Source organism: Macaca fascicularis, chromosome 11 (genome assembly GCF_037993035.2).
Source record: "Macaca fascicularis isolate 582-1 chromosome 11, T2T-MFA8v1.1".
NCBI lineage: Eukaryota > Metazoa > Chordata > Mammalia > Primates > Cercopithecidae > Macaca > Macaca fascicularis.
Window position 1 is genome coordinate 2,893,328 of NC_088385.1, and position 14,764 is coordinate 2,908,091.

The window sequence follows — 14,764 nt, forward strand, 5'->3', positions numbered from 1 at the left end:
TTTCGAGGTAATTCTTAATATAAAATGTACCAGAAATATATATTTTAAAAAGATCATGATTGAAGGGATATGTTGTCTGATTCAAGAGGCTTTCTAGACACCTGTATTTCAAATGTCTCCTTGTCTGGGAACCAGTATTTCCTAGATCTCCTTGTTTGGTGTCCTGGGGGCATTCACGCCACAGGGATATGGACCTGGAAGGATGCAGGGTGAATGACAGGTGTGCCTCTCTGCTGAAGTGTAGGCTATGGATGCCCCTTTGAGAGACAGGAGAAGCGGCAGGTGGGCTCCAGGCTCTGCCCCAGGTTGTTTTCCGGTGAACATGAAGACTGAGCACATATGAAAGTTGAGGATCTGGAAATGAATTCTATTAAATCATTACTTGTACACGAGTTTCAAGATGTCCTACACTACTCCAATTGCTTTCCAAGTCCACTTGGGAAATTGTTAACATGTTTTTGATTCATCCACACAAGAATAGTTTGCATAAGCGATTCAATATAAACACAAGCATAAATATACCTGTACTTTAAGAAGATTTTAAGAGGAAAACGTATTTTTGGTTATTTCATCTGTATAATCAGTTGCTATAGACACCATCACCAGTTTATCTAGAACAAATAAAACTATTATATGTTACATAAATTATAAATGTTTTCAATATTACTTCATTGCAAGATCATTATCGTTACAGCCTGCCCTCCTACGAATTAGAATCATTGACTGATATTATGCTGATTGGAATAGAAGTCAGTTCAATGAATCAGAACTTGGCAAATCCCTAACCACACGTGGGTTACACACATGGAGTTGTTGATTTATTCCAGCCTGTTAGTCAAGATAGTTAACATTATACTATGGTAATATTTTCCACATTCCTGGAGCTTAATAGAGTACAAATCTATTTCTTGATCATACTGCATCCAGAGGGGGCTAGTGAGAGGTTCTGGTTCACAAAGTCACTCAGGAATCCAGGGTTGATGGATGCTTCTCTATCTTGCAGCTGTACCATCTGGATAATGTGGCAGGAGAAGGGAGAGACAGAATAATTGCAGCAGGTCTTCCATCACCTCAACCTGGAGGTGACACAGTCACTTCTACTTACATTTTATTAGTCAGGACTAGTCCAATATTTGTGCCCAAATGCAGAATGGTTGAGAAGCTCACTCTGCCCTGTGCCCCAGAGGAGAAGAAAACAGAATATTCTTGCTAACTAAACTATAGTAGAAGTTGATATGGGTGGCATTGGTCAATTGCTCATTGGTTAAAAAAAAAGATTACCAAGAGTTAGTGATTAATAATAAAATAATGGGGTTATATTCATCACAAAAAATCATTATGCAAGCAGGACTGAACACGACAAAGGCAGAAAATCTGAATCTGCTATGTAAAGAGGTAAAAATGATAAACCTTGGGAGATTGAAACTTACCTTCTTTGGCTGAAGGAAGACCTATCTAGCTGGTAGAGGTACTTCAGCTGGGTCATATGAAGACATGACTGGAAGTGTCCTGCCATACTTGACAACTCTGCCCAGCTCTTGTTTCCACCAGGCTCCACTTGGCCACTGAGTGGAAGCCATTTGGCAAGTTAATGATGGTCACTGCTGAGAAGATATCTTTTTGGTTGCCCTCTTGACTTTGCCTATATCTAGACGTACTATGCAGCAATGACCTCTCTAGTAGGGTGGTGATGATTAGCTGTAACTTCCCCACCCCCAGGTACTTGGAAAATGGCCTAATCAACAACTTAGAGTGAACTAGCCAAATGTTAATTAGTTTTATGGCATTCGAGTTTACCGTTCCAGGAATGCAAATATTTGGAATTATTCCTATCAGTGTAGTCTATATTCTTTTAGATTTCAGGGATGGGACTGCTGCAGGTTAACCAAAGGGTACCCCTATAAAAGATCCTTGGAATCTACAATTAGAACAGTGCATCATCTTTAAAAGGAGGCTTTAGAGAACAAATATCCTTTTTCATCTGTTGAGGTGGCCAGGTCCCAAATGTCATATCAAGTAAAGGGTTACCTGACCTATGTCAGACTACGAACCAGAAATGTTCATGGCTATATAACCCTAGTCTCACATGACTTCTGATACTGTAGGAAAGCAAGCTGGAAATTAACGTGGAATTCTAAGAGAGATGAATGCAAAGTGACCATTCAGGAAAGAATAATCCAGAACGCAAATACGAACTGAGCCATCATTTATTATTCATCCTTGCGTGAGAGGGAGAAGAACCAGGGGTCAGAGAGAGAAGACATTACAGATTGAATGCCAGCTGAAATATGGAAGGAAAGGTGAGTTTGCCAAGAGTTATATTAATAGGAGGACTGTGAATAGAATGAGGGTTGATGGCTGATTTCTGATGGCCAGATAAAGGTGTTTACTCTTAGGACCGTGTTTTGAAAATGACAGAGAACTTAGAATGCGTTCAGAGAAGGGTAAAAAGAGAAGAGAGAACATTTATAAAGCTAATTAGAAGAGGAGGGTTCTGAAAGCCCTACTGAAAAGAACACTTTTCAGCTTCCTTTGAGAAGACATTTTCTATATAGCTCCATTGAACACGTTTGAACTGGCCTGAAATGGTTAAGAAGGTAAAGGGGTTAGGAAGGTTGAGGATCAGAATGGTCTTTGGGGTTTAAAGCCAGGTCCACTTCTACCCAGCTGAGTTGGCTCGGCCAGGTTACTGAACCTCTCCAAGCATTCAGTTTCTCTAATCAAATAGCCGAGGGTGATTCACTGAAAGGGTTAAGTGTGAGACTGAGTTCTGTGGGAAGGAGCATCTTCCATAGTGAAGCACCTTTGTCACCACTCACTTAAGCTCTAACATATGGCAATAACTTCTGTTTTATAAGTGAAGAAACTGAGCCTCAGTGGGAGAGAGAAAGAGGTTGCTAAAGTTTCAGGAATTAGCAAACGTTGGGCTTGAGATTCAAATGAAAATGGATGAAGAAACATTCATGTAGATTAGGGTAGTGTAGTGCGTTGAATAGCGGCCCCTCAGAATGTATGGGTACATGTCCTAATCCCCAGAAAGTGTCAATTTTAGCTTATCAGGAAAAAGGGTCTTTGTAGACGTAATTAAGAATTTTGAGATGAAGACATTGTCTGGGATTATCTGGGAAGTCCTAAATCAAATGACAGGTGTCCTTGTAAGAGTGAAGCAGAAGGAGATCTGACTGCCAGGAGATGAGGAGGCAAGGTGACCATGGAGACAGAGTGATGTGGCCACAAACCAAGGAATGCTGCCAGCCAGCAGAAGCTGGAAGGGACAAAGAAGGGGTTCTCCCTGAGGGCCACTGCAGGCAGCACACCCTGCTGGATTTTGAACTTCTGGCCTCCAAAACTGCGAGATAATTAATTGCTGTTGTGTTAAAACACCCAGCTAGTGGTAATCTGCTATGGCAAAAATTGAATACAGGTGGGAATGGCTTGCGCTTTGTGATGGTCTTTGAACTCCTAAAAAAGTGGACACAATAGTGGATAGGTCTGAGCCTTGACTATGCGGTTCCTTCTGGGGGTCAGCAGGTCACCCAGATGAAACAAACGTTCTCAGGGCCTTAACAAGTAATGAAGGTATAACTTTGGTGATTGAGCGCTTCCCTTGGTATCAACTTCTCTTTCCAAAGAGCCTCAGGAGATGAGGCCACACATTCCCATTTTGCAGATGAGCAAACAGAAGTCCAAGATAGTTACATAATTAGCATGCACCATTGGTTTGCTGAGGTAGAGAGGGCCATGATTTGAATTCACACATGGCAGATGAATTCTCCCACCTGGAGATCCAGTCCCCAGGATCAGGCCATAAATAACCTTGCTGTTTTCTGTCTTTGGGGGCTAAGTATTGCTGAAAATCACAAGGGTATTCATGTTAGTCATGTTACCACACCTTATTATCCGAACAACTTAGGCTGCTGTAGAATGAGGCTTGAATTATCCTCGCACCCTGAGTACTCCGGCTTCCCCTTGGGACGGACACTGGGGCTGAGCTGCCAGGAGAGTTTTCCCTAAGTGTGGTGTATAAAGATAGCCCAGTGGGTTAGGTGGGATCTGGTTCGTCCTATGGCTTCTACAAAAGCAGACAGGAGGAAGGATGGAGATGTGATAGAAGGGAGAACTCTGCCAGCAGAGGTTTTTAAATATTAACATGAGTTGTGAAGGCCTCAGCGTTTTTATGGGTCTTCCAAAAGAAGGAGAAAGGCCATTCTGCAACCTCTTCAGCTCTGCTGTCTGAACTGTGGGTTGGGGGATTTTCCCCAAAGCCTTCCTCTCTCCTCCATTTTAGTTCTAGTGCCTGAAATGTTGTGCATAGTAGCGGCCAGCGCATGGCCTCTGGGTTTGTGTAGACTTGGGTTCAAATCCCAATTCTATAATTTGCTGACAAACCAATCTTGGGCAAGAAAGTTAACCTCTTAGCTACTGTTTTGCATCTGTACAATGGTGGTAAGTCTCTTTGGCAGGGCTGTGGTGAATTCAGGGCACATAGTAGATAGTCAACAAATCTTCCTTACAGGGGTGAAGGATGGTAACAGCTAACATTAAATGAGCATGCTGTGCACCCCACACACTTTACTTGGACTATTTCATTTCATTCTCACAACCACCCTATGGAGTTAGGTACCACTATTAGCTTCATATTGCAAAAACTGGGTGTTAAGAGTTAAAGTCAGGTGTCCACATTCCCGTAGCTCATAGCAGGCAGAACCCGGCTCTGTGTCTGGCCTGTCTCCAAAGACCAGGCTGTTAGCTGTATTTAAAGTGCCTATCATAGCACCTGATATTCACCAGGCATATTAAATGATGATAATTAGTATGAATTCAACAAACATATATATTGAGGGCAACTATGTGCCAGGCACTATTTACTCATAAAAATATCTAAACAAGTAACCTGGTCACGGGTGGGAGCAGTACACCGATGCATCAGTCAGGTTTGATCAGGGAAGTGGTACCACCGTGAGTGACTTGGAGGAAGGGATTGATCGCAGAGATTAGACCTTATCCAGTTGTGGAAGCTGGTGAAGAATCTACAGAAGGCTGCTACCTCTGCATCTGAGGATGGGTCTGAAGTTGCTGTAGTGCCAAAAGGCAGGAGGAAAGCAGGATGTGATGTGGGAGAGAGTGAGGCCAAAGTGGAGCCCACAAGGACAAATAAAACCCTTGTTTGCCTTTTACCATTGCCGATCTTGACTATGAAACATAAAGCTGGAATCTTTACTACAGAGCTGGGCATGTACTTTGCCCAGGCCTCAGAGTAGCTGAAGGAGGAGATCTAGCAGGAGCTGGAGGAGCTGTGGGCTCCACCGTCAGGGTAAGCCAGCAGATCGGTGACAATGAATGCATGCTGCTGCTTCATGTCCACCTCCCAGAGGCTCCACAAATACCTGTTGTGGACAATCTTAATGCAGAACCACATAAGGAAGGCAATTCTGGGAAATAGGTTCCAGCTTAGTTAAGCTGACCTAATGCAAAACCACCACACTGATGTTCCCATCTCTGGCCTTTGAGAAGGAATGGTTGTGCGTGGCCCTATGGGGAGATAAAGAAGGTAAGGTGTCAGAAGGCACATTTAAAGTGGGCTTTCTGACTCCCCTCTTCCTACTCTGGCTTGCTAATCAATTTTACCTGGTTTGAAATGTCCACCCTTATATACAGGCAATTATGTGGATTAGAAATTAAGGATGAAACATCTTCCCAAAAGGTCATTGTTAAGATTTACCCATCATCTTGGTGTTCCTAGCTCTCTACCACCAACACAGAGTGGCTGATGCTTCAACCAGGCAGCTCAGATTGCAATGAGGACAATGTAATGCATTTGGGCTGGAAACACTGGACAGGTAATTTTTTGCAGGTGGGTGGCAGCATTTAGTGCTGAGTGGCTGTTGTGGTGGGCAGAAGGAGAGAAATAGAAGGGACACCTTGCAGACTTGATGACAGAGTTATTCTGAAGAGATTTATTAGCGGTGTCTTCCCTGGCTAGGCAGTGGGGGGAGGGCTCTGTGTCAAGAGGTGTGTGTGCTAAGGGAAGAGGAAGAGCCTGCTTGGCAACCTGGCTTTCCAAGCCTTGGGCCAGCTAAGGAAGAAGAAGAAGAAGAAGAAACATTTACGTGTAATCCCCCTCCCAAAGAAAGCTACTGTCAACATTTTTTCCCCCCCACATACCCCAGCTTGAGGATACTGTCAACATTTTGGTGTGAACCTTACTTAGTCTTTTCCCTAGTTCAAATATAAACCTGACATTAAAAGGAAAATGAAATCATATTGCCTGTAATATTTTTGTGACTTGTTTTTCTTTTAGTGTAAATCATTTTTTTCCACGTTACTAATATTCTTAATATTGTTCTTGTCTACGTAGACTTTCACTGTGTGAATGCACTCTAGTTCATCTATGTGGTGGTGAAGAGCATAGGCTCTGAAGACTGCTGGGGTTCAAATCACAGGTCTTTCAACATTAACTGGCTGTGAAAACATGGGCAAGTGAGTAAACCTTTCTGTGCTTTGGTTTCCTCACTGGTAAAATGGGGATAAAAGCAATTCCTTTACAGGGTTGTTTGGAGGAGCAAATGACTTTATATATGTGAGGCACTTAGAATAATCTCTCAGTGTTATTATTATTATTATTTTTGAGACAGAGTCTCGTCTGTCTCCCAGGCTGGAGTGCAGTGGCCGGATCTCAGCTCACTGCAAGCTCCGTCTCCCGGGTTCACGCCATTCTCCTGCCTCAGCCTCCCGAGTAGCTGGGACTACAGGCGCCCGCCATCTCGCCCAGCTAGTTTTTTATATTTTTTAGTAGAGATGGGGTTTCACCGTGTTAGCCAGGATGGTCTCGATCTCCTGACCTCATGATCTGCCCGTCTCGGCCTCCCAAAGTGCTGGGATTACAGGCTTGAGCCACCGCGCCCGGCCTCAGTGTTATTATTTAACCAACATTTTTGTTGAATATTTAGTTCATTTCCAGGTTTTCACTCTTACAAATACACTGTAATTAACAAATTCAGTGCACTCTTAATTGCTTCCAAAGAAAATATCCGTGGTCACATTTAAAAATCTTTTCCAGAGTGAATCATGCACTCAACACAAATTGAGTGTCCATATGTACAAAGCATTATGTTATGCACAAAGAATAAACACAGTTCTCTTCTTGAAGACACCTAAAATGTAGTAAGGAAGAGGAGAGAAAAGGCTCATGCAAATATAAGCATAATACTATGTAGAAAGAGGGCACACATGAAGACCTATGGGAGATTCTTTAGCTGGAGAATCAAACCATTCAATGACAGAGAAAAACAGACTCCCTCCTCTGCTCCCACCACTTCCCAAATCCCCAAATCAGAATTCACAATGGTCTCCTTTTGTCACGTTGAGTATTTGTTACCTCGAAAGAGCACACCCAGGGCTGTGTTCCAAGTTAAAAGCTGGGATATGGGCGTATACTGCAAGACCAAATATTTAGGAAATACCTTTTTCTGGAAAGGAAAGAACACATTTCACAGCTGAAAAGAGAAGTGAAAAATGAAACTAAAGAAGCATGAAGGTAATATTTACTTGCTAGATTTATACAGTGCCTACCTTTAGAAAAGCTGGGCTATCAATCCTGCACGTAACCCCCTAACACACATACACTCTGTTCCCAGTGACTTGGCTCTTTGTGAATTATCTACAGCATATTTTGCAATCATTTCACACTGTTCATCTCCCTGCAGCCCTGCCCCCACCAGCTCACCCACACGTCACCCCTCAGAAGAAGGAGTAAGATAATGGTAGAGCCTGAGTTTGGTGTCAGATATGCCTGGGCTAAGTCCAGGCTCCACAGTTACTCACCTGGGTGACCCTGGACATTGTAATTTAAGTCTCAAAGTCTCAGTTTCCATATCTATAAAATGGGGATAATAATGACAATAACACATAGCTTATTGAGTTGCAATGAGGATTAAATAAGATAAAGGCTGTAAAATGCCTGTCACAGTACCTGGCACAGAACACTCAATAGTGTTAGCTATTATTATTATTCCTGCACTTGTGTGTAAAGGGGATGCAAACCAATTTTAGTATTCATTTAAACAAATTATCAGCTACAGCAGCCTCTGAAACACAGGCCTATGATGCATCCTAAAGTAAATGGGAAATGTTTGAATTTGTGTCATTTCTAATTTTCTCTATTAGGTTGAAAATTGAGTATGAACACACCAGAATGGCAAAGAGGCCAGATTTCTCTTGTAACCAACAAAATTGAGATTGCTATTCACATTAGAATGAAGATAACTGATACAGCTTAATACCTCTCCCAGGGGCACTTGCATTTTAAACTGGGGCCAGAACCACTGGACAAAGGAAGGAAACAGGAGTGGTAAGGTTTCAGGTATCAACTAAGGGACCAACAAGATGCATTTTGATAGGGGGAATTGCAACACTCCTGAAAGTGCTTGGGCACTCATTCATTTCATTCAACACATATTATGTACTTACTATCTGCCAGACACTGCTCCAGGCACTGGTGAACAAAATAGATGACTTCCTGTCTTCACGGGGGTTACATTTCAGTGGGGGGATACAGACAATAAACAATAAAGTTAATGAATAAGTAAACTATATACTATGTTAGGCAGGGATTCAATAAGAGTAAGGGGAGATTGGGAGTGCTGTGGGGGTCCGTCAGGATGAATCAGGATGAGGTCCTGGTGAGCCTCATTGAACAGGTGAGATTTGCAGAAAGCTTTGAAGAAGCCGAGGGCGTTTGTGTTCCAGGCAGTGGGAATAGCTAGAGCAAAGGGCTTACAATGTGCGGTGTGTTGGGGAGTCATTTCGGTACTGTCTGGGGCCCGGCCAAGAGGCTAGTGTATCCTGAGTGAGGGGGACAGCAGTAGGAGATGATGCAAGAAGATTTGTACTCGGCCATTCCTGTAGGTCACCACAAGGACCATGGCTTTTACTAAGTGAAATGGGTAACCACGGAGGGTTTTGAGCAGAGGAGAGCTGTGATGTGATGTTTTAAATGGGTTACTCCGATTGCTGTATTGAGAAAATACCAAAGGAGGGGAGAGGGAAGGTAGGCCAGGGGGACCAGCTACTGGAGAAACCTGGGTGAAGGATGTTGGCTCAGCCCCGGGCGGTGGCAGTGGAGGAACTGAGAAGTGGTCAGGTTCTGGATTCGCCTGAAGGCAGTGCCAACAGGATCTCCTGATGGACTAGACGTGGAATGATAAGAGAAAGGAGTCAAGAGGGACTCCAGGATTTTGATCTGAGCAACTAGAAGTATGGGATTGTCATCGACTGCGATGGGGAAGGCTGTGTGAGGAGCAGGCTTTGAAGAGATCAGGAATTCTGGGTTTGGATGTATTAGGATTGAGATGTCTATCAGACAGAGTCGGCTGTAGTCTGGAATTCAGGAGAGAGGTCTGGGCTGGAGATAGACATTTGATATAGACAGCTGCTGAAAGCCACGGGAATGGTTAGGGTCCCCCAGGGAATGAGAGTGGATGTGGAAGCGAGGAGGTCTTACGTGGAGGCAGGTAGAGGTTTTCCCCAAGAGGGAGTTGTAGGCCCCCCTGAAAGGGATCACGAAGCCCTACTGGCGGGGAGCCCGGTCCTGCAGGGGGTGCCGTGGAACTTGCTGCGGTTGCAGGGAGTTCTGGAGGGAAGTGTTTGCTTCTCCGGGAAGGAGAGGTGCTGGATAGGTTCCTGCCGGAGTTGCAGAAATAATTAAGAGAAGTAGGTAAGGATATCCTAGTAGAACACGTGCTCGGCTGCCTCCAAAGAATTAGCAAACCTGGGTCTAGGAATCTGTTCAGACATCTGGGCACCGCAGCCTCGCCTCTGGGCACCGCAGCCTCGCCTACCAGGCTCCGCCTCGCCGCCCCTCCCGCTTCCCCTCCCCTCCTCTATCTGTCACTTCTACAACCGCTCTGATTATAATTGATCAAACAGAATCACGGAATCACGGCTCATTTTGCCGTTTTGTTCGGTGGCCCGATCCGAAACCAGACTCTGGTCGTTGGGCAAATTGTATTCCTCCTCCTTGGAATTCCGCTCACAGAGGCCTTCCCGGCGTGGCCGGCCCAGCAGGGACGCGCCGCCGCAGCTGAGGAGAGAACGCGGGCGGGGGGCTGCAGGCCGGCGCGGGGGGCGCGACGCCGCCGGCGGGGCGCGAGGGGGTGTGTCCGCGCCGCGGCCACCGCGGCCACCACGGCGGGCGTCCGGGTCCCCCGCGCGCCTCGGCCTCCCCGGGGGCTCCTCACGCCGCCCCTCGCCCGCCGGCGGCCGGGGCCCGCTCCCCTTGACGTCATGCGGGCCGAGGGCTCGCTCGGGCGGCGTTGCCGCGGGCGCCGAGAGGGGGCCCAACTTCGGGCTCCAGTCCGCCGCCGTGCGCCCCGCGCCGTGCGCCCGACTCCCTGCGCGCCGCCGCCGCCACATCTGGAAGCGTTCAGCGCGTCTGCCTCCGGCGCGCCGGGCGGGCGGGCGGGCGGGCGGGCGGCGCGGGCAGGGGCGGGCGCGGGCGCGGCGGGGCTGGGCCGGGGGGAGTGAGCGCGGCGCTCTCGCGCGCCCGGTGTCTCCCTCTCGCTGCCTCTGCAGAAACAGCTCCTGCCAGAGCGGCGCTCGGCGCGGCGCGGCGGGCCCGGAGCGGCGGCGGCGGCTCTTCCTGCCTCCGCGCCCAGGAGTTGCCGGCTCCCTTTGACAGCAGAGAGCCGGGCAGGGGCCTCAGGAGGACTCGCCGGCAGTGGGCAGAGGCGCCTCGGCCCCTGCCGGCCCAGGCGGGCCCCGCGCGCCCCCCGCCCCTCCTTTCCGCCTCTTCTCGCCCTGCCTCTCCCGATTTATTTTTTCAAATGGTGTAGCCGCCAGAGGTGCGGTGCTCAATTCTTGGAAGGGGCCCGGATGTACTGAGGATGCATTACAATTTCACTCGAGGAGGCAGTAGTGGAAAGGAGCAGTTTTTGGGGTTTGATGCCATAATGGGAATCAGGTAATCGTCGGCAGGGAAGAAGAAACACTGCAGACCACGGCTTCCTCGAATCTTGCACGAAAGCCGCCGGCCTCGGAGGAGGGATTAATCCAGACCCGCTGGGGGGTGTTTTCACATTTCTTCCTCTTCGTGGCTGCTCCTCCTTTGAAAACCATTTTTGGTCCATGGTCAATGAGAATACGAGGATGTACATTCCAGAGGAAAACCACCAAGGTAAGGCTGGACCCCGCCGCCTCGCCGGGGCTCCCTGCCTTCTCCACCGGGCTCCTGCTCTCCCCGCGCTCCCCGAGGCCCCGGGGTCGGTCCCTGCAGAGTGGCCCGGGGCCGCGTCCGCCAGGGGCGCCTCCGCCTCGTCGGAGCGCCCGGGAGCCCGGCGGGACCGGGGCCCGAACCGCTGCGCGAGACGGAGCGGAAAATTCCCGCCCCTCCCCCCCCGGGCCCCAGCTTCTCCAGAGCATGTGTTTCCTATGAAATTCCAGGCGAGGGGGGAAAAGTTCCCCAAGTGGCCGCCGCCGCCTCGCTTTCTCGCGTTCGCCTGGAGAGCCCGGCTGCCTGGCCAGCCGCGCGGGGGGCAGAGGGCGCCGGCGCCGCGGAGCCCAGAGGCCCGGGGTCCCTCGCCCGGCTCGGGGCGCGGCTGAGAGCGCGCGCGCGCGCACCCCGCGCCGGCAGAGCCCGGCGCCCACGGCCGCCCCTGGGGCGCCCTGGCGCTGCCCGGCGTCCACTCTGGTCCAGGCGCCCCTGCCCTGGGCGGCGCGCTCCAGGTGGCGGGTGGGGGCGGCGGTGCAGATGTGAGCCCCAGCGCGCCCCTCTCGCTCCCCCTCCGTCGGTCCCCTTCTTCCTCTCTCCCTCCCTCCTCCGCCGCTCACCTACACCCACCCACCTCTCCACTGCCGTTGACCCCGAGCGCGCCCACGCCGCGTGTGTTCTCATTCGCACCCATATGTGGGCTAGCACCTGAGGATGGAAGCGGCGAGGAGCCGGGCGGTGTGTGGGCTTTGCTGTTTCGTGTTTGAAGGAGATCATGGAAGGGTGTGCCTGGCTCACGCGGCTCCATACTATTGCCCAGTGTTTTCCGAGCATCTCCATCCTTGGCCGCAAGTGTCACCAGCTCCCCCTGTGATGGTGAAAGGCAGTCAGGTAACTCCCTACTTCCTGGAAACTTTCTCCCTCGCCGCTCTCCCCCCATATTAACAAGTTATTTTCTTTGACGTTGCTCAGCATTTAAGGTTTTGAGGCGGGGGAGTGCAGACAGGGTGGTCCCTCGGGGCTTTCTGGCAACCTCCAGGCGTCACATCTCTTTCTTCTCGCCACTGCTCTCTCTGTCTCTTTGGTGTAGTCTCGCCCTTTTCTCTCCCAGTTCCCGGAGCCTCCCTGTTTCCACTCTTCCTCTTCTCTTGCCCTGAAAGCCTGTCTGTCACTGCTGGTCTCTGTTCTTCCCTGGGTTCTTCCAAGTGATCCTCCGAAGACCAGCCTGGTGGAAGGAGTTGTCTCCAGGTCTTTCTGTCCAGCTTTTCCCCTCTGTTTGCTCCCAGCTCCACCTTCTGGGGACAGGGCCTTCACTCTTTAGAGCCAGAAGCTGCCAGCCGGCCTGCCTGGTCTCCATCTCTCCTGAGACTGATTTTGGGGCCAGTCTTCTCTGCTTTCCAGCATGGGTGGCAGCATGGGGATTTTGGCCTCCTTTGGAAGAAAGAATCTTGTCAAGGGTCATGGGTTCTGGGGTGAGACAGGACTTCGGGGTCACAAGGGCAGCGTCCATGTTTGGATTTCTCTACTGGTGACCCCATCCCTCACCTGCTCCCCTGTCCCTTCTGTAGCTGATGGGGTAGTGAATGGTTTAGGAGGGAGGGAGGGAGACACAAAAGAGAGTGGTATTTGTGAAGAGTGGGGATGCAAGATGACTCCCCTCCGGGTTCTGAGACTGCGTGCTTTACCCACCTCCTCAGTCTAAGCAGCATTGAAGAGGCGAGCTCTGTAGTATTGCCCTAAGTATCACTGTCAATGGCAATGTACTGTGGTAATAATAATGATTATTCACAGGATGATAATCGTAACTAGTTTACAAGGACTCCTCTTAGGGCAGGATTAAACCCCTTCTGATCCCATTTCCTTACTCTGTTTGTTTTCTTTTGCCCCTTTGCGTCTCAGCATCTCCCCGCCATATGCTGGGAACCGACATTAAAAGTAGGAGTGCCAGCCCCAGAGAGGTTCCTGAGAAAGGTAGAGGGGAAGGGAGCAAGGGAACCAGTGGCTGAGAGCTCTACCTTTCCAGCAACATGCCAACAAACACTATGGCAACCTGAATTCCAGTTCTCTCCCTTGAAGCTGCAGTGATTATATAATTCATGGGAGCAGTTTTGCCTCCATTTCTAGATGCGGTTCCCAGGTGGAAGAGCACCAAGATCCCTGTCCCCCCTCTGCTCTCCATCTTCTCTTCTTTAGTTGGTTGGCATTGCCCAGGTTTTTGGGGTAAGAGAGGGGAGGAGGGTGGTGGAGGCGGGGAAGGCAGACCTAGAAGAGGATGAACATTGACAAGGAAGAGGTTGCTGTGGCTAATCACTAAAGGGAGTGGGTGAGCTGTAATAGGGGTTAGAGTTTCAGGAGACAGAAGAGGAGCCTAGGACTGCCTCAGAAGATCAGTAATGGTGACGAACCAAAGAGTCGAGAACCAAAAAAGTTGCCAGTGGCCGGGGCTGTGCATCCGTCTCTTCCCAACATACTCCAAGACATGGAATGCACCAGTCCTTGCACCCTCACCTTTTTTGTGGAGTGTGTGCATGTGTGAGAGAGTGTGTGTGTGTGTGTGTGTGTGTGTTTTGAGGGTTGAATAGGAGACTGGAGGTCAGTGCCTGGGAACAGCCTGGAAGTTCATGGAAGGACGAGCTTCTGACCCTGGGTTTCAGGCTGGAGTGGCACACTCAAGCCTTGCCTCGCCTCTGGTGCCCTGTCTGCTCTGGGCCTGTGCCAGCCTCCCACTTTTCTGGGCTGATTTTCCATTGCAGGCTCCAGCTAGCAAATGAGTATCTTAATAGTCAACCATTGAACAAATAAAACACCAGAATGTCCCTTATCTGCTAGAGACAAGGCAGAGGGGAGAAACATGTGTTCTCAGAGTGCAAGACACACTGTGCTTTTCTTTTAACTACTTAGCAATTCAGGAGAGTAAGAATCGCTGTAATAAGGTAATAATAATAATGATCACAGTTAACTTCTTTACAAATGGTCAGAGAACAATGTTGCTCTCACATCAGCTTGAGCAGGTTAAAGAAAGCTGTGGCGTTAGCTTTGCTTTTTCTTGATCCTGCATGGAGAACACTGGAGAAAAGGGGCTTTTGGAGTTCAGCATATGATTCCTACTATTGGTCAGGTACTTTTTAGTGTTTCAGAATATGACAGAATATATTAAAAAGAGTCAAGTTTTCATTATTTCCATAGAATACACACTAACAGTATTTAAGTGTGTGTGTGCGTGTGTGTGTGTGTGTGTGTATACACGCATGGAATAAGGAAAAGCTGTTTAAAATAGATCACACAAGAGGCTAATGCCCTTCAGGGACCTGGGGTGTTGAGAGGGGAGTATTGATAACGCAGTCTCCTAAGACTGTTTAAACATTTCTTCTTCATAGTAAAGGGAGACTTGTTCTTACAGGTAGATGCTGCAGGCAAAGTGCTTTGCAAATGAAATGATGAGCCATTAGTCCCCTGGGACCATGTCTCGGTCTTGGCAATGACCTAGGACTCTTTAATTTTTTCTTCAACTAAAACTGCTTGAGTTGGGTTCTTCTGTAAGACCTACCAAAGGGGTCC

At 48.8% G+C, this 14,764-nt stretch overlaps 1 protein-coding gene across 35 annotated transcripts in view; it reads left to right on the forward strand.

The window, feature by feature from the left end:
* The window catches only part of CACNA1C (calcium voltage-gated channel subunit alpha1 C), a 742,107-nt gene that overhangs the window by 73,893 nt on the left and 653,450 nt on the right, over positions 1–14,764 (forward strand). For 18 of the 35 annotated variants that reach the window (XM_045366415.3, XM_045366414.3, XM_045366413.3 and 15 more), the window contains exon 1: positions 10,563–11,173. The exons of 15 other annotated variants lie outside the window; for them this stretch is intronic. In XM_045366415.3, coding sequence (XP_045222350.2) covers positions 11,125–11,173 — 49 coding nt within the window. In that variant the 5' untranslated portion in view covers positions 10,563–11,124. Of the gene's footprint in view, positions 1–10,548; positions 11,174–11,898; positions 12,098–14,764 lie in introns of those variants that run through there. 2 more of the 35 variants (XM_065523545.2, XM_065523548.2) reach the window with 2 other exon arrangements.